Consider the following 17,326-nt stretch of genomic DNA (forward strand, 5'->3'; position numbering starts at 1 on the left):
TCCCACATATAGTAGCAAAATTGTTTCTATCTCTCAATATCCTATGTATATATTGGCAAAATTTTGGCGAATTATTTATTTTTTGCCCCACGGTTGTCCACTAGTATAATGGTATTTCGAAACTTTTCAAAAGCTTACCATATCCGCCCCTTTTCTTTGCTTGGGACAGCCACCTCTGTTGTATCTACTTTATGGGAGATGGCTTCAATGGGTCTGGTAAAACCAATTTATTGTAGGGCCAAAGAAAAGTTTGAGGGAGGGACGACCTCACCGTAACCCAATGAGGCAATGAGTCGTGCGCGCACTACTTAATAGTTAAGTCCTACCTTCCATTGACCGGGACCGTCCATTTAATGTGAACCATTTACCTATAATGTAATTTCTGACCGTCAAGGCAAAAATACACGTAATTGGATCTTAGGATGATTGGAATCATCCTGAGGCCGTAGAAGATCTAAAGCAAGGCCTCTCAAGTTGACGGTTCAGATGGACCAAACGTGGGACCCACTATGTCGTAGTGGAGGCACTCCGATGTATTACAATGACGTGGCTCCCTAGTCACGTATTCCTCCAAATAGTATTCCGTTTAATTACATGAACTTCAGGGAATAAAGGAATAAAAATAAAAACAAGTATAAGACATAATAAATTCACACCCCTACAGGATAATACACACCACTGCCAACGTGAATTGTGGGCAGATTTTAACGCTTTTTGACGGCAATTCACGTTAACAGTAGTGCGAATTATCCTACAAGGGGTGCGAAAAAATCATCGCCCAAAAAATACCACAGTGAAGCAAACATGTAAGAAAAATCCCCCCCCCCCCCCCCCCCCCGCCTCTCTCTCTCTCTGTCTGTCTGTCTGTCAGTAGTCGTTGTTGCTCTTTCTAACACCGTATCTTTTCACAAGATCTTCCTTTTTTCTGTCTCAACCAAAAATAGAAACCCTCACAAATAAATCACCCTCATTTCATAGATCTTCCCCCCCCCACCTACATTGCTGTTTCGGAATTAGGTTTTCACCATCCCTTAATCTCCGGGATCTACTTCGTCTGCCGCAATGCATGTGTTCGTGTCCGACGCAGAAGGTTGCTTCTGAAAATGATTTTTACGAGCTGATGCTACGGAAAGAAGATGCTTCTTCTTCTTCTTCTTTCTCTCCTTAGTTCGATTTCTTCTTCTTACGGTATGTTATTACTTTTTCCCCATTATTGTAATTCTTGAATTGTGAATGTAGTTTGTGTAAAATCAGTAGTGTTTTGCGTTTGCCATTATCGTGAATTTTATATGCGAATGAGCAGAGCTCTTGGAGGTTCTGTGTATATTGGATTTATAAATAACAAATCCTTATAACCAAAAAAAGAAAGGAAAAAAAAAAAAAAACCCCATTGTTTCTGCTAGAGCGAATTGGGATAAAATCTTAAATGTAAGAATGCGTCCCTTAGGTCATTCTCTGTTACGGTCCTGAGTGGGGCCCACCTAGGTATGGGACTGGGTGGGGCCCAGCCTGGTATGAGACAGGTTTAAAGGGCCTTGCCTAACGCGCTCTATCAGCTCTTAAGCTTTTGGCATATTGGTAATACCAAGCGCTGATATCTCACGAACAACTTTCTTGATCTCAACCTTCTGCATATATGGATAGCGATACGGTCTCACATTCACAGGACTACTGCCCGGAAGCACAGGTATACAATGATCATGTGAACACTTAGGAGGTAGCCCCTTTGGTTCTTCAATTATATCAGCGAATTCTAAGAGAAGGACCTGAAGCCAGCATGGCGCTGTAGGTTCTTAAGGATAATTTACATGGTGCTCAAGCCTGCATGAAGCAACAAGTGGATAAACATCGGACTGAGTTGGTGATTGGGTATTTCTGCGTCTACTGCCTTATCAACAGTTATCCGTCAATGTTAGCGCTACCAGGAAACTTTCCCCACGTTTCCATGGGCCTTACAAGGTGATTAAGCATATTGGAGCTGTTGCTTATCAGCTAGATCTTCCGGAGGGTTAAAAAATACACCATTTTTTCCATGTTCCATGCTTGAAAAAGAAGTTGGGAGAGCATGTCATTGCTCAAAGTCAACTGCCAGACACGTCTCCAATAGGCGAAGTTAAAACACAGCCACATGCTATTTTGGACCAACGGGTTGTCAAGTGTAATAATCGAGCAGTGACTGAGGTTCTTGTGGAGTGGAGAGATTTACCCGTTGAAGATGCCACGTGGGAGCCTTACCATTCCATCCAGGAGAAATTTCCGGAGTTTATTACTAGTCCTCAAGGTTGAAATTAAGGGCGGGGGAATGTTATGATTGTTTCCTTATTTAATTTTTTCCATAGTGCACCTAGGTTTCCTTATTTTCTATTTCTTATTTTGCTGAATCTTGTTTCCTATTTTTGCTCCCCTGATTTCTATCAAATACGATGTAGACGCCATATGGCCATAGAAAGCAATAATCGCGTTTAGTGCTCTTGCACGTTGGAGGCCGAGTTTCCTCGAATTAACTTAAGAGGAATGCTAGCCTCAAGCGGTAGTATTGCCGTTTGAAATCACGCGGCTTCCTATTGGTAGTTCTAGGAGCTGATGGCACTGTTTAATGTTTTGGTCGAGCGCTGGATTAAATGCAGATACGACTTTCTATACAGAACGCCACTGTGTTTGCTAACTTTATCTGCCTTAATAGGCTACATTAAATGCGCACACCCCAACCAAGCTGTTTCTCACATCCCTCTTCTCCTCTCCCTATCCTCCTATTCTCATTGTTGTTGTTGAGCTGGAGCTCGGTTAAATCCCTGGATTTCCTGGCACACCTGATATGCGGAAATGCCTCGGCCCAAACCCACCATGGCCTCCTAGGTTTTCAATATGCTTCTATTTTTCCTGGATTTCTGGTACTAAACGACGATCCTCGTTCTTTCCATGGCTTCCTGAGTCCAAGTGATGGTCTCTTCCATGGATTGAGGGTGGACCTTCTGCTTATGGTTCTCAAGGATTTGGATTTCTTTACACAATCATGAAGGTCTCCGGCTTTAGATCTTTCCTTCCGCAAAAAATAAAATCGAAAAGAAAATAAAACCCTAATAGTGGAATTGAAGAAAAGTGAAAATCCAAGAATTCAAACACAAACATGCATGGATTATAAAACCCTAATTGTTGTAACGAAATGCCTCTTGATGCTGATGGATTATATCACTTCTGACAATCAATTTCATCATCCAAATCAAACGAAACCTGCATGTGCATTTACGGGCTGGATGTGAAGACTGAGAAAATTTCATTGGAAACAGCAGAGGAAGACGAGAAAAAAAAAACATAAACAAGTCTCGAATCACTCATTCGTAAAATACAGTAAAAGCCCCTTCAACAGGCATTGAAACTACAAAATGTTCCAAAATCTTACACACACAACAGATGGGAAAAAAAATAAAAAAGAAAGGCCAGAGCTCATGTGACCTTTAATTCAGAAGAAAGAGACACAGGGATTTTTTGCATTTTGTCAATGAATGAAAAAAAGACAAGAAAAGACAAAAAAGAAAAAAAAGAAAAAGAGGGTAATGGATCCACAAAACCCTTCCAAGGTAGATGAAAGAAACCCATTCAAAACCCAAGTTGATTCTTTCATGATATCTCTCAAGGCAAGAAACCATCTGCAATTCTTCATCATCAAAATTAGAACCTTTTCTTTTGTATTTGTCCCCCTTTGCTTCTTACATTGAAAAGAGAGAATCCCACCAGAAGAAGAGAAGAAGCAAGAAACTACAGAGAAGATGCCTAAAATTATATCCATACAAGTCAATGTGAAACAAAACCTTGCATCTCCTTCCCAACAAACACTCCACCCATATCACAATCTCGTTGTTTTTCGAGAGAATCTGCGAGGTTGAGAGCTTCCAAGAGTTTTGACTGCAAGAGGGTTTGTGGGTGCAGACGGGGTTGAAAGATGAATTCGTCCAAAGTAATGGAGGAGCCCAAGACGGTGGGTTGATGGAAATTCCAAAAACAGAAAGGAGAGAAAGTGGTGTAGAAAATGTCTTTTCTGCCACGTTGGCGCTCTCTATAGAAAGTCATTTCCGCATTTAATACAGCCGCTCGACGAAAACACCGTCAGATCACCTCTTGGATGACCAATAGGAAGCTGCATGATTTCAAGCGGCAATACTGCTGCTTGACGCTAGCATTCCTCATTAACTTAATGTTTCTTCATCTTTCTTCTTCTCCTTTCTTCTTTTTCCTTATTTTCTGGTTTCATAGAACTGTGTTCTATCATTCATAATGTGGATTTTTTCCATCTGATAAGCAATTTATTCTATCCTTGGTTAGGGTTCCTATCCTCCGTTCAGATTGACAGCCCCAATGAGCAGGGTATACCATACAAGCACAGTAGGCAATCGCTAGAACAGCTTAACCAAGGATTTCTATCCCCGTGGAAAACTCAACTCAACTCAACTCAATTATGAACCCATCTACTTGTGACAAAACCAATTACTCCAAAAGCTTAAGCTGTTAGGGTTGGTGTTATTTAATCATTTATACTTAAACAATCCCACTCACTTGTGGCCCCTCCTTTTTGGCTTGGTCATAAACATGGCACATGTAGCCCCTCTTTTGGGTTGGCCATACACGTGGATTTTTTAATATCAAGGAGGAGTTGGGTTTTGCCCCAAGACCTTCTGTGAGGCAATAGCTCTGATACCATGAGAAAAAAACAATTACTTGAAAAGCTTAAGCTGTTAGAGTTGGTGTTACTTCAACACTACTTAGGCTTGGGAGTTCGGCAATGATAAGGTTGTGTAACAGAGGATGTGTCTGTAGTTATCTGGTTTTCGGTCCGTTCAGTACATGATTCAATTCGTCATAAACCTGGTCAATTAAGAGAAACATATCCTAAACTAGCTAAGGAGTTTACTAATTTAAATTCAAGTTCATTGGAATCGAGCGAACTAGGTAATATTGCAGGGGGAACTTTCCCACTAAACAAATTACTAGATATGCATGTGCTTGGACTATCAGTTAGAAACCTTGGACATTTTTTTTGTGCTAGAGATCTTTTATACTTGCTTCATCGCTTGTTTGCTTACTTTGTCTGTTTTGCTCTTTGCAATTGATATTGATTTTATATTATTGCTCTTTAAATAAAAAAAATAAGTGCTGTGTATTCTCATCGGAATAGTTAACATTGGTTGTGCGAGCTCTCAATAATTGTCTGTGACACTCGGGGACTTGGACTTAGAATGCATGGACATCTAAGCTCTTGTGGACTTACGGGAACTTCAATGAGAACTTAAGAGTTAAGTCACATAGGAAGTAAGCTGTTCGTTAGTCTCAACAAATGCAAGAATTTTGAATTCTTAAACATTTAGCATTCAATTTTTACCCCAAGGGTTTATGGGCTCCACTAATGGATCCAAATACTAGTGGAGGTTTGTGGGCCCCACTAATAGATCCAAAGACCAGTAGGACTGTGTTAACCTTACCAGTAGGTCTGAATAAAGAAAGATTTGTAAGCCTGGGCAGTACGTAAAAACTCAAATTCTATTTTTAAAATGAATAAAAGAATTGCATAAGGATCATGATGGATTCGGACCACCATCCTCTTGAGAACGCTGTCTTTAGACTTCATTTCCCAAGTGCTTTACCATTTAAGCTAAAGATCCACCTCTTGTCTGCGTATTAAACATATGGAACCCAGTTTTGGAGCTTATAAGATTGTCATTCACCCGGCCAATGTAAATAGTACATAATATCAATACAAAACATATATAAGGTAGGTTTTCCATTATCCCTTTATCCCTACCAATTATTAAATATAATATGCAACCAACTAAAAAAATACAAGATGAATTGCTGCTCTTCCAATTCATGAACATAATAGAATTGCTACTTTGGGTGATAAATCTAAAGAATGCAACTATATTCCACCCTAATTTCAGCGCTACTTCATTTTCGACATGCCTCCAAATGAAGGGAGCATATGATATTGAAAGAATCACATAGCCTACATGTCACTCAAGCAAGCAGTGAGGAGGATGAACAACCAGGTGGGTAGCACTAGAAGCATATTCTCAATTAAACCCAAAATAGCCTAAAAGCTCATACATTTACATATTGAAAGAAAATATCAACAAAAAATAGTTCACTTCTATAAAATTGTTCACTTCTATACTTCTAAGAAACAAAACCCAAAATATCCTAAAAACCCAAAACCCCAATTCGAACTGCAACAATTCTCACAGACAAAACTTCTGAAAAGGTATTAATAAATCATCAATGCCTTCAACACGGAACCAATGACTAAACAACGAGTTATGCACTGTAATCCACTAAGTAGAAAATTACACGATGTTGTGAACAATATAAGGCTTTTGAGGGAAATTAAATATTGCCACCCAATCAATTTTCAACAAGATTCTGAGACCTCCAACAAAGTAAACAACAATCGGATCAGCTGGAGTCTCCTTAAAAAGCGTGAAGACAGTTTCTTCGATTTCCATACGAAGTATAAATAAGTTAGGGGTAAGTTCTAGTAGTCATGTGAGAATCTTATACAAGTTAGAGATAGAAGAAAAGGGGAGGTGGGGATAATCTTCTGCTACAGGAAAGCTAAAGAATCGGAAAACCAACCGAGTAAGATGAACGCGGGAAGAATCGAAAAAATAAGCACACAAACAAGAAAATTAAGAAGAAAGAAGAAAAGGGGGTGGGATTGAGATAAAACACATTATCTTGGTAGTTCTGCGGCCACAGGTTCTTCGTTCTCCTCCTTTAACAAGATCTGATGAAATAAATTAGGGCAAAATAGGGGGGAGAGAGAGAGAGAGAGAGAGAGAGAGAGAGAGAGAGAGAGAGAGAGAGAGAGAGAGAGAGACGGGAGAAAATATGTGAAAAAGACCTTGTGAGGTGTTCAGTACAGAATCGAGAATCCTCGAGTAGGGAGAGAGGGGAAATGACTCATAGAGGGAGACGAATGTTTGGAATGACGAGACGGACATATTAGGTCAAGAGACACATTAAAATGGGGTTGGATTTAAAATTTCATCTGATTGAGGGGAACTTAGGGCGGGGCTTTTTAGGTCAAGAGACACAATAAAATGGGGTTGGATTTAAAATTTCATCTGATTGAGGGGAACTTAGGACGGGGCTTTTTTATTTATACTACGTGACTTTAAGTCCGTGTCGCCCCAAGCTCAGTAATTTCCTGGAACTCGCCACTAACAACAACCTTTTAAGTCCAAAAAAGTCGTGAACCACTAACGTCTGACTTGTCAAGTATGTGAAAGTTTGCTAAAATCCCTTCGCACTAAACCCCCTTATGCTCGTGCTGCAATGATAAAAAGTCCCCCTCTTCCGGTTGTTTGACTCATGTTGGAGCCTTTGGTATATTTCATGAAACTATGGTTTATCGAAGCCAATTTTGGTCCACCTACGTGTTGAAAGTGACCGAACTATATTCTGCAGGTTGTTTGGTCATTTGGCCTTCTTATGTATAAATATCATTTATCTCTCCAATTTGAAACTGATGAAATTGGAATAGAGATTGGACTCTACAGTCAGGACAGCCTTAATAACAGTGATTCTGCCGCATAGGGAAAGCAAACTCCTTTTCAAGTAGAGTCTTTTCCACCCTTTCAATTATCGAATTCCAGGGCTTCTTATGGGTATCTTTTCCACCCTTTCAATTGTCGAATCCCATAGCCTCTAAGGGGTCTATCGACACAAAGTGTGAATTAGGGATGTCACCAATCTTACGTCCTAGGATGTGGCCGAACTCTTCCAATATCTGATCTTCCAAAAAAAATCAATACCCATGATTAAATATTTTGTAAAGTTTACCCTTTCACCAGAAATCGCTTCTTAACAACGTACAATCTTTAGATTTTTGAACTTTCAAAGATCACAACCTTAATAAGAGTGATTCTGCCGCCTAGGGAATGCAAAACCTTTTCCCAAGGAGAGAGTCTTTTTTCCACCTTTTCAATGACCGGGTCCCATAGCCTCTTAGGGGTCTATCAACACAAAGAGGAATGCCTAAATATGAATTAGGGATGTCACCTATCTTACATCCTAGGATAAGGGCGAACTCTTCTAAATTTTGATCTTCCAAAAAAAAAACAAAAAAAATTAATACCCATGATTAAAGATTTTGCAAAGTTCACCCTTTGACCAGAAATCACTTCATAATAACGAAGGACAATCTTTAGATTTTTGAACTTCCAAAGATCAGGGCTACTAAACAATAAGGTATCATTAGCGTAATGCAGATTAGATATTTTGACATCAGGGTGACCGATGAAGAAACCTTCAATTAAACCACTAGATCTTGCCCTCCCCAATGTTTCACTCAGTGCCTTTGACACTGAAGTAAACAGATCGGTGAGAGAGATCTCCTTGTCATAGTCCCTCACACGTCTTGGAAAACCCTTTAGGTGACCCAATCACTAAGATCGTACATCAAACTGATGAAATACATTTAGAAATCCACTCCCTCCAATTCTTACCGAACCCGTTCTTAACATAAGGTAATCGAGGTAATTCCATTGCAATCTATCATATGCTTTTTCCGTATCCACCTTACAAACTATCCTTGATTTGTTAGACCTATGAACAAGCCCAATACACTCACTAACAGCCAAGCATCCATCTAGAATTGGCCTGCCTCGAATGAAAGCGCTATGGATCTCAAAGATGATGCCTCCCAGCACACTTCGGAACCTCTCAGCCTTGGGAGCAATGAAAGTTGCTCCCATACTTTTGTCCAAGTTGCCCTTGTTGTAGAATTCCTCAAAAAATAATCCATAATGTCCTTTTTTTATCCATTCCAAACAAATTGGTAAAATTCCATGCAAAATCTATCAGGCCAAAGTTGTTGATCTCTTTTCTTGGAAAATATGGCTTTTTAACTTCATCTACAGAGAAAGGTCTCTCAATCTTAACCTTGGACATCTCTTCCAGCTCCACAAGCTGCACATACTCTGGATTGGGGAAGCACCATTTATCCAAGGAATACAGCTTATTGAAAAATGATGCAATTTCAGAGGTAATGGAATCCCTATTCTCAATTCTAGTGTCATTTACTAACAATGAATGGATTCTGTTAGTTTTCCTACCATCACTAGCAATGTTATAGAAGTAAGTTGTATTTTTATCTCCCTCGTTTAACTATTTCGACCTGAATCTCTGTCTATACTTCAGTTCTTTGTGGATAATTAATTGATTATAATCTTCCTGTAGACGGATTCATTCAAAGGATTCATGCGTCAAAAGCGGTCTTTTGTCGCTAATTTCAGCAAGTCTACTAAGATTATAAGCTTTTGTTAGTCCCTGTTTAAGTATAAAAGATAAATAACACCTTTATCCAATAGCTTAAGCTTTTGGAGAAGTTGGTAAGTTAACATGGTATCAGAGCCAAAGGTCTAAAGTACAAACCTCCCGGATAGCAAAAATTCACATGCAATGATCGGCCCAAAGTAGGACCACATGTGCCACGTGTTTGCCAAGTGGACCACACGTGCGGGGGAGTGTTAAAGTATAAAAGATAAATAACGCCTTTATCCAATAGCTTAAGCTTTTGGAGAAGTTGGTAAGTTAACAATTCCAATATGCCAAGTACCTCCTTAGGCCAAATTTTAAGTTTGGATTTAATGAACTGTTGCTTATGGCTCAATCTAATAACAACCGACCTAGAACTCTCAACTCGAAACCACCGGGACTTAAGATACTCAATCTAGTAAGGGTTCTCTAGGCAGGCTAATTAGAAACAATAGAGCTATGGGCCCCACGAACCCATAATAAGATCAAGAAGTAGAGGTCTATGATCCAATGCCGTATTGGGCAGAGCATTTTAAATAATCCTAGGGAAAGTCTCACTCCAAAGTGGACAAATGAGGAATTGATCTATCCGACCCAAGTGTATCGCACCCCGTCAAAGGAAGATCAATCATGGCATTCCTACTGACCAAAATCCGAGAATTTAGTCATGCCTTGGGAGATTCGCGAACACTCAACTCTATCCCCTATTAGACAACTGGTGGTAAAATCTCCCGCAATACACCTAGGAGTGTCCAGCTATCCCTAACCAAGGTAAAGTTCGGACTACGTAAGATCACGAAGAGAAGCATCAATAGATCCCCCCTTTTTAATGGTAGTAGTGTCAATAAAGGGCGAGCCTTGGCGCAACGGTAAGCTTGCTCCATTGTGACCTGGTGGTCACGGGTTCGAGTCACAGAAACAGCCTCTCTGCAAAGCAGGGGTAAGGCTGCGTACATCTAGCCCTTCCCAGACCCCGCAATGGCGGGAGCCTCATGCACTAGGCTGCCCTTAGAAGCATCAATAAATCCATAAACAGACGAGAAGGCCCAAAGAGAATTATCTTCTATTCTTCTCAATTTAACCAAAATTAAGAAGGAACCGATGACTTCTCCCTCTAAAGGTAGTTTGGTCCCATTCCACACAACCAGGATTCCCACTGCAGATCTCCTAGCATCGAAAGAAGTGAACTTGAAATTTGAAGAGCATCCTATGCTCCTAACATCGGATGTCAAGAAACCTTCGATCTTAGTATCTTCGAGGGAGATGATGAGTGGTTTATTCTTCGATACCGCCTCTTTCACATGGCCTGTTTTGGTTGCGGAGCCTAACCCTGAAACATTCCATATTAGGATCTTCACGGGTGACTAGATGCTGAGAACTCCCCCGACCCAAAGTAGCTGAACTTCTAGATCTTCCAATTGACCACTTGCTTGCTCAACCACTCTCCTAATTCACATTGAACTCTAGTCTAGACTAATCTCTCCCTTCTAGAAGCTACCCCAAACCTAGAGCTTTTTGGAGAAGATTGACTGGGTAAATTTTCCAGAGCTCAGTACCCAAGAAAAAGACTGCTCAATGGGGTCCAAAGCAGCTGCATTGAGGCCTTCGCAGACCCCACTATCAACCTTTTATTGACATGGTAAGGTCAGGATGAGGAGGTTCCACCATGTGAAGCTCCATGGCTGTATATGATATATGTGATGATATAAATAGGGAGATGGTATTGGCGTATTGCTACTCATTTGTTTTGATCCTTTCTGCCCCTCTGTCTTATTTAAATTTTTCTTTGTTGCTTTGTACAACTCATCATGTTGAGTTATCCGAAATGATAAAATAGGTGGCAAAGACCAAAAAGGTGGTGTTGATACCATTATTCCTGTAAATATAGATTTTCTTGTACCTGTGAAAAATGCATCCATTCTTCTTCCCCTTTTTTAACTAATTTTGGTATTCATCCTTGTTGTTTCATGTGTCTTAATCTGATGATAATTTTGTTACAGGAATAGGTTACTCCTCTGCTCACCCTTCTACACATTCACCGCCAACAATGCCACCTACTCAAGGTGTTGTTCGGACTTTTATAATTATACGTACTTATCCTTGTAGATAATGTCTAAGGTTGCTAGAATAATTTTTGCAGCAAGCTCAGTGCCTACAAGTCCAATGCTTACTCCAATTCAGCATTCTTTAGGACCATCACCTGTGCCTGCTCTTTCTCCAAAACATAATGGTACTTGATTCTTGACTTTAGGCTTCATGCCCTTTAAATATTTCCACTTATTAACTCATCTCTTTCAGGTTATGCTCCCAATACTAGACGTACCTGGTCAAAACATCGTTGGAGGAGACCTCATGCTGTCTCACTGATGGCATTTTCCCCATCCCATGGCCAAGGTTTGAACTTTAATGAATTAAAGCTTTGAATCTCTTTAGTTTAGTTTGCATATGTGTCTATGCTGCATAACTTCTCTCAGTTTTATGGTTATTCTGAGGGTGCTTAAAATGTTTTTCACTTTGATGTTATTGGGACCTTTGGCAGGTTGTGATCAAATCAGCTGCTCTTATCCGCTCACATTAACCCCGATTGGTTCACCTTGTGGTTGTGTACTTCCAATTCAAGTTGAACTTGATCTTGACATTGCTCTGTTTTCATTCTTCCCTCTAGTTGGAGACCTAGAAATTGAGATCGCAACAGGCACATATCTGAAACAAAGTCAAGTGAAGATAATGGGTGCTAGTTCTGAAGGTCAGGATCAAGGGAAAACAAAAGTGAATATATACTTGGTTCCACTGGGCGAGAAGTTTGATAATACAACTGCCTTTCTTACTTACAAGAGGTTTTGGCAGAAGAAGATACCAATTAATGTCACCCTTTTTGGTGATTATGAAGTGATATCTGTCATTTATCCAGGTAATAACTTTTGTCAACTTTTCTGTTTTTACACTTTCTGTTGTATGCGTTAATGGCCATAGTGCATATGTAATTATCAGGGCTTCCTTCCTTGCTGCCGCCTGCGTCCATGGGTCCTAGTGGAATCAGTTATCGTGGATACCCATATCCATTTGAGCCCAATGCTCGAAGCAAGGCTAATAAGAAGAATGTTCGAATAATTGCTATTATTGCTTTATCATCCGTCATACTCTTCTTGATGTGCATTGGAGCTCTTTGTATACTATTAAAATGCAAGAACCTTGGAAGGTCATCTCCTGCTGTTGGTCCTGCACTTACACCATCACTTTCTAAAAATATTGGTAAGAGCACCCGTAAGCCTTTTATTTTTTGGTAGGTAGCACCTGTAAGCTTATTTGAGTGTTACCATTAAAAAAGGGAAAACAAAAAACTTATTTGAGTGTTTTATGACTGGTACAAAACTTGTTGAAATTGCTATGCGGTGCATGGTTTAGTTTTTTTTACTTGTTTGTCAGACCCTCTCGATAAAATATACCAAAGAAATGGAAACTGTTAGGAAATCCTTTATTTATTTATATTTTTTTGTTAATCCTTCATTAATATAAAGTTTTATTGTTTAAACCTGGCAATTTGATGTCTACAACTAATTTTTATGACAACATATAAAGGGGTATTTTTAGGATCATTAATAGCTAAATTTGTAATTTGTATAGACCTGATCCTCATGATTGAATGATTCGCATATTGCAGGCATTAGGTCCATTTCACCAAGTAGTGTGGTTAGCTCGAAATCAGTATCTCTTGTTTCCACCATGGCTACTGGCAAACTCTCAGTAAAGACATTTTCTCTAGCTGAGATTGAGATGGCCACTGATAAGTTCACTTCTAAGAAAATTTTGGGTGAAGGAGGTTTTGGACGTGTTTATCATGGGACCATGGACGATGGGTCTCAAGTAGCAGTTAAGTTACTTACAAGGGAGCTTCGGAGTGGAGATCGGGAGTTCATTGCAGAAGTTGAGATGCTCAGCCGACTCCATCATCGAAACCTTGTGAAACTTATTGGTATATGCATTGAAGAATACACACGCTGCTTGGTATATGAGCTTCTTCACAATGGAAGTGTCGAGTCCCACTTGCATGGTATATTCTCAGTCGCCTACTGCAAATAGTATTTATCATGGATTCTTTTGTTAATACCTAAGATTTGTGGAGACGGACATGAGTGCCGCGTGTCGATACTGACACAATGTCGGACACAGCAAACTCCCAAGATTTAGAAAAGGGGACATGGCTAAAATAGAAATCATATATAATTATAGTTTGTCAATATGGATTTGTGTGTGTGTCGAGTTTCGACACGGATATGAGTTGTCTGACATGGCAACATCTAAAAACCTAGAAATTGTGACATGTGCATACACATAAAATTATTGATTATTACACCAATGTGTCCACACGATCACATTAACTCAACACTCCTAGCAATACATTTAAAAGTGTCGGAGTGTCGACATGTGTGGACACGCGTGTCGCGTCGTACACTGCAGGACACGTGATAGCAATAAATTCAAAGTGCCGGCTAAATCATGGGTTAATACTGTTTTGGCGTTTCAGGTCCTAATAAAAGAAGGGGACATCTTGACTGGGATGCTCGGATGAAGATCGCCCTCGGTGCAGCAAGAGGACTGGCATATCTTCATGAGGATTCCAATCCTCATGTCATACATCGTGATTTTAAGGCCAGCAATATTCTATTGGAAGATGACTTTACTCCCAAGGTTTCAGATTTTGGTTTGGCAAGGGAAGCAACTGAAGGCAGTCGGCACATTTCCACTCGGGTCATGGGAACTTTTGGGTATGTATTCAATTTTTCTTTTGCCTTCACAAGTAACTTTTATAACTTTTCTTGCTCTGTCACATGCAAGGTTTAAAATTTCGGTTTCGGTGACGAAACTGAAATTTCGGCCGAAATTCAGTAATTAAAAAAAATCGTTCATGTGAAATTTTGGAAAAACCCAAAAAAATCGGGGAAAAAAATAAAAAAAATTAGAAATAGCTGAAATTTGGTCCGAAATCTGGGCCGACACCGAATTCATGCACTTTTGGCGTCGGCCTGGCCGAAATCCGAAATTTTGGTATTTTGACTGAAATTTAAAAGCATGGTCATATGGAGTTTAGGAGCTTTCTGTATCCTTTTAATAGTTGAACAAATTGTGGGTTTGTAGGTATGTTGCTCCTGAATATGCAATGACAGGGCATCTACTTGTCAAGAGTGATGTATACAGCTATGGGGTTGTATTATTGGAGCTTCTATCGGGAAGGAAGCCCGTAGACATGTCCCAACCTGAGGGACAAGAGAACCTAGTGACTTGGGCACGACCCCTATTGACTAGCAGAGAAGGTTTGGAACAGTTGGTGGATTCTTCTTTGGATGGACACTATAACTTTGATAATCTGTCTAGGGTGGCAGCAATTGCTTCAATATGTGTTCATCCAGAGGTGTCACAGAGGCCTTTCATGGGTGAAGTTGTGCAGGCACTCAAGCTCATATATAACGATGTGGATGAGACTTGTAGGGACTCTTACAGTCAGGAGTCATCTGGTCCTAACAGTGACTTCAAAGGTACCCCACGTTTGACTTATGGGTATGCTTCTCCCTTCATAACAATGGAGTACAATTCGGGTCCGGATGAAACCGACCGACCATTTTCCACACCAAACGTAGTCGTGGGAAGGGGACCCTTGAGGCACAACAGATCTGCTCCCCTAATGCACAAAAAGCGACCCCTTTACAGATTAAGAGGGAGTATGAGCGAGCACAGGCTTCTCTCAAGACGCATTGGTGTTGATGGGTACTGGGTTTAAGGTCAGAAGCTTTATCTTTTCCATTGTTTTTCAAATGTACAGTGTGGAAAGAGGCATATCTGATGTGATTTATGTAGTGTACTACTGCATTGTTGTGAATTTCCCTTTTGTGCTGTAAAAGGGAGGGCTTGTGGCCTCTAATTTGGGAAAGCTTGATTCATTACTTCATGTTGGATATGTAATTTGGATACTCTGTATGATACCTGCTGAGTTTTTTCAAACTGGATAATATATAATGCAAATATGAAGAAGGAATTCTGAATTAAAAATTAATCAACTGTACGCCAGAAGGTTAAAATAGTTACCCAAGATTTAATAATGTGCAGATGTGCTTGAATCATGTTAAATTATTTGAAGTCCGTTTACAAATCAACTACACAAGTTCATCTCTTGTTACTAGGAGAGTCAATGGGCTGGACTCGATCAATGGTTTGGCCAAAAAATGAACAGCCCAAATCCAGTTCCAATCCAATAATGACAAAAATTTAAGATCTCATCCGGTCTATCAACACCGGCCCATTTCCTGCATCCATCTCTGGCACCACTATAATCCCTCCGGAGCAATAGCTAAGGGCCCTGATACTGTTAGACTTCTGCCCCTTTTAATTTCTGTCTTGTATGGGTTTAGTTAGGGGTGCAACTCGGGTCAGGTTGAGGCCAACCCGAACCCAACTCGGGGAACCATATACAAGAAACATCTCTTTTCAATTCAGAAGTTTTTTTAGGTTAGGTATACAAGTTTCATCTCAGAAGCAAGAGAAATTTCTCTAAAAGGTATGTATTTTACAAGAAACTTGTGGTTACAAGAAACTCTGATTTCTTTAAATGGAATACAAGAAACAAGAAATGATGACCATCTGCCTGGAGAAAGGTAGCCATGGGCTAGGAGAGAAAGATAGCGATGAGCTGGAAGTAAAAAAAAAACATAGAAAACTGGGACAAAGAGGAGAGAAATGATAAAAGAAAAGAAAATACATACCTCAGCAGATTTGTCTTGGTCCTGTTCTTCTTCTAATTACTTCTTTACATTCTTCTTCTTCTTCTAATTACTTCTTTACATTCTTCTTCTTCTTCTTCTTCTTCAAATTCCTAACCCGAGCTTGCAGTTGATACTATGACGAGAGTGAGGGAGTGAGCGAATTAGTTCGGCCAAAGAAGAGAGCGAGAGCGAGAGCGAAAGTCAGAAAGCTTGGTAGGGAGATGGAGGTCGGCCGTCAGCTAGGCTGGGACTGGGAGGAGAACGCGGAGGCAAAGTCGCAAGGAGAGGTTTTCCGAGTTAGGGTTAGACGACTTAGGGTTTTAACATTTATTTTGAATGGCAATTAATTTTGACCGAGATGGTCAAATACAGAGAAGAGAAAAATCAAAAGAACATGAAAAAATTCATGGTGTTAAAAAATCGTAGAGCTCCAGAAAGGCAGAAATCATCCTTTTCAACCCCTTTTTGGCAACCCGCGGCCCATTAGCAGACCGACGCACATGCTTGAATACAACAGATGAGTTTCCAACCCAATCTTGGATTTCATCAAAGAACCTTTTCAACCCCTTCTTTGGCAACCCGCGGCCCATTAGCAGACCGACGCACATGCTTGAATACAATAGATGAGGTTCCAACCCAATCTTGGATTTCATCAAAGAACCGAGAAAATCTCCAAAGAATAGGGTGAAGGCCTTTGAGCCAATGAATTACATTCAAAGAGTCTCCTTCAACAACCATATTATCTAAACAATTTTTATCCAACAACATAAGTCCTTGATGCACCGCTCGACCCTCAGCTTCATTAGAATCCGTTGTACTAATAGGATCGGCAAAGGCCCACATCACCTCCCCTAACTTGATGCACCGCTCGACCCTCAGCTTCATTAGAATCCGTTGTACTAATAGGATCGGCAAAGGCCCACATCACCTCCCCTAACTCGTTTATGAGAACTCCCCCCTGCACAAACTTGGTCCACACCTCCTCACTACAACAAACCTCCCTCCATCCAAACCACAAGTCATGAGCAGATGCCAATCTAAAGCTATGAATGGTTTTGACCCAAGAGATAACCAAAGCTATTACTTTCCGGTAAAAGAAAAGATATGATATCTCTTTCCATAATGCCCAAACAGTAGCCAGTAGATAAACATGCCATAGAATCTTTCTGTTCTTCTTCCAAGGTACTAAGGACCAACTAAGGAAGAGATTCATAAGATTTTATATTTATCATTTTTAGTGTTTTGTGTAATTACGAAAGTATCCT

The 17,326-nt window shown here is 40.1% G+C and overlaps 1 protein-coding gene and 1 long non-coding RNA gene across 5 annotated transcripts; one reads left to right on the top strand and one right to left on the bottom strand.

Annotated features, from left to right (window-relative positions):
• Positions 1 to 906: 906 nt before the first annotated feature.
• On the top strand, positions 907 to 15,351 carry LOC143892194 (receptor-like serine/threonine-protein kinase ALE2). Of its 4 annotated transcripts, none has more exons than XM_077396650.1 (10): positions 908 to 1,188; positions 8,950 to 9,034; positions 11,307 to 11,369; positions 11,447 to 11,536; positions 11,605 to 11,700; positions 11,846 to 12,217; positions 12,298 to 12,558; positions 12,968 to 13,357; positions 13,832 to 14,072; positions 14,443 to 15,351. In XM_077396650.1, exons 3-10 carry the CDS (start codon positions 11,354 to 11,356, stop codon positions 15,080 to 15,082), a joined length of 2,106 nt encoding a protein of 701 aa, XP_077252765.1. In that variant the 5' UTR covers positions 908 to 1,188; positions 8,950 to 9,034; positions 11,307 to 11,353; the 3' UTR covers positions 15,083 to 15,351. The 4 variants fall into 4 exon arrangements, with proteins under 4 accessions (XP_077252764.1, XP_077252765.1, XP_077252766.1 ...); XM_077396651.1 differs by having other exon boundaries at positions 11,456 to 11,536; XM_077396649.1 differs by lacking the exon at positions 8,950 to 9,034 and having other exon boundaries at positions 907 to 1,188; positions 11,456 to 11,536.
• A 477-nt stretch (positions 15,352 to 15,828) lies between these two features.
• On the bottom strand, positions 15,829 to 17,242 carry LOC143892195 (uncharacterized). The gene is made up of 3 exons (XR_013255452.1): positions 16,990 to 17,242; positions 16,617 to 16,907; positions 15,829 to 16,511 (listed from the first exon to the last, which is right to left on the bottom strand). It is a non-coding gene; the product is annotated as an uncharacterized LOC143892195 (long non-coding RNA).
• Positions 17,243 to 17,326: the final 84 nt, after the last annotated feature.

This window comes from Tasmannia lanceolata, unplaced genomic scaffold (assembly GCF_043159265.1).
Source record: "Tasmannia lanceolata isolate RefF3 unplaced genomic scaffold, GAP_Taslan_0.1 ptg000015l, whole genome shotgun sequence".
Classification (NCBI taxonomy): domain Eukaryota; kingdom Viridiplantae; phylum Streptophyta; class Magnoliopsida; order Canellales; family Winteraceae; genus Tasmannia; species Tasmannia lanceolata.

Excerpts from the sequence above, each read along its gene's own strand:
- LOC143892194 (XM_077396648.1), top strand. The coding sequence starts at position 1,137 with ATGCTTCTTCTTCTTCTTCTTTCTCTCCTTAGTTCGATTTCTTCTTCT. Across the intron at positions 1,189-11,306 it reads TTCGATTTCTTCTTCTTACG|GAATAGGTTACTCCTCTGCT; the intron begins GTATGTTATTAC and ends ATTTTGTTACAG. Across the intron at positions 13,358-13,831 it reads TGTCGAGTCCCACTTGCATG|GTCCTAATAAAAGAAGGGGA; the intron begins GTATATTCTCAG and ends TTGGCGTTTCAG.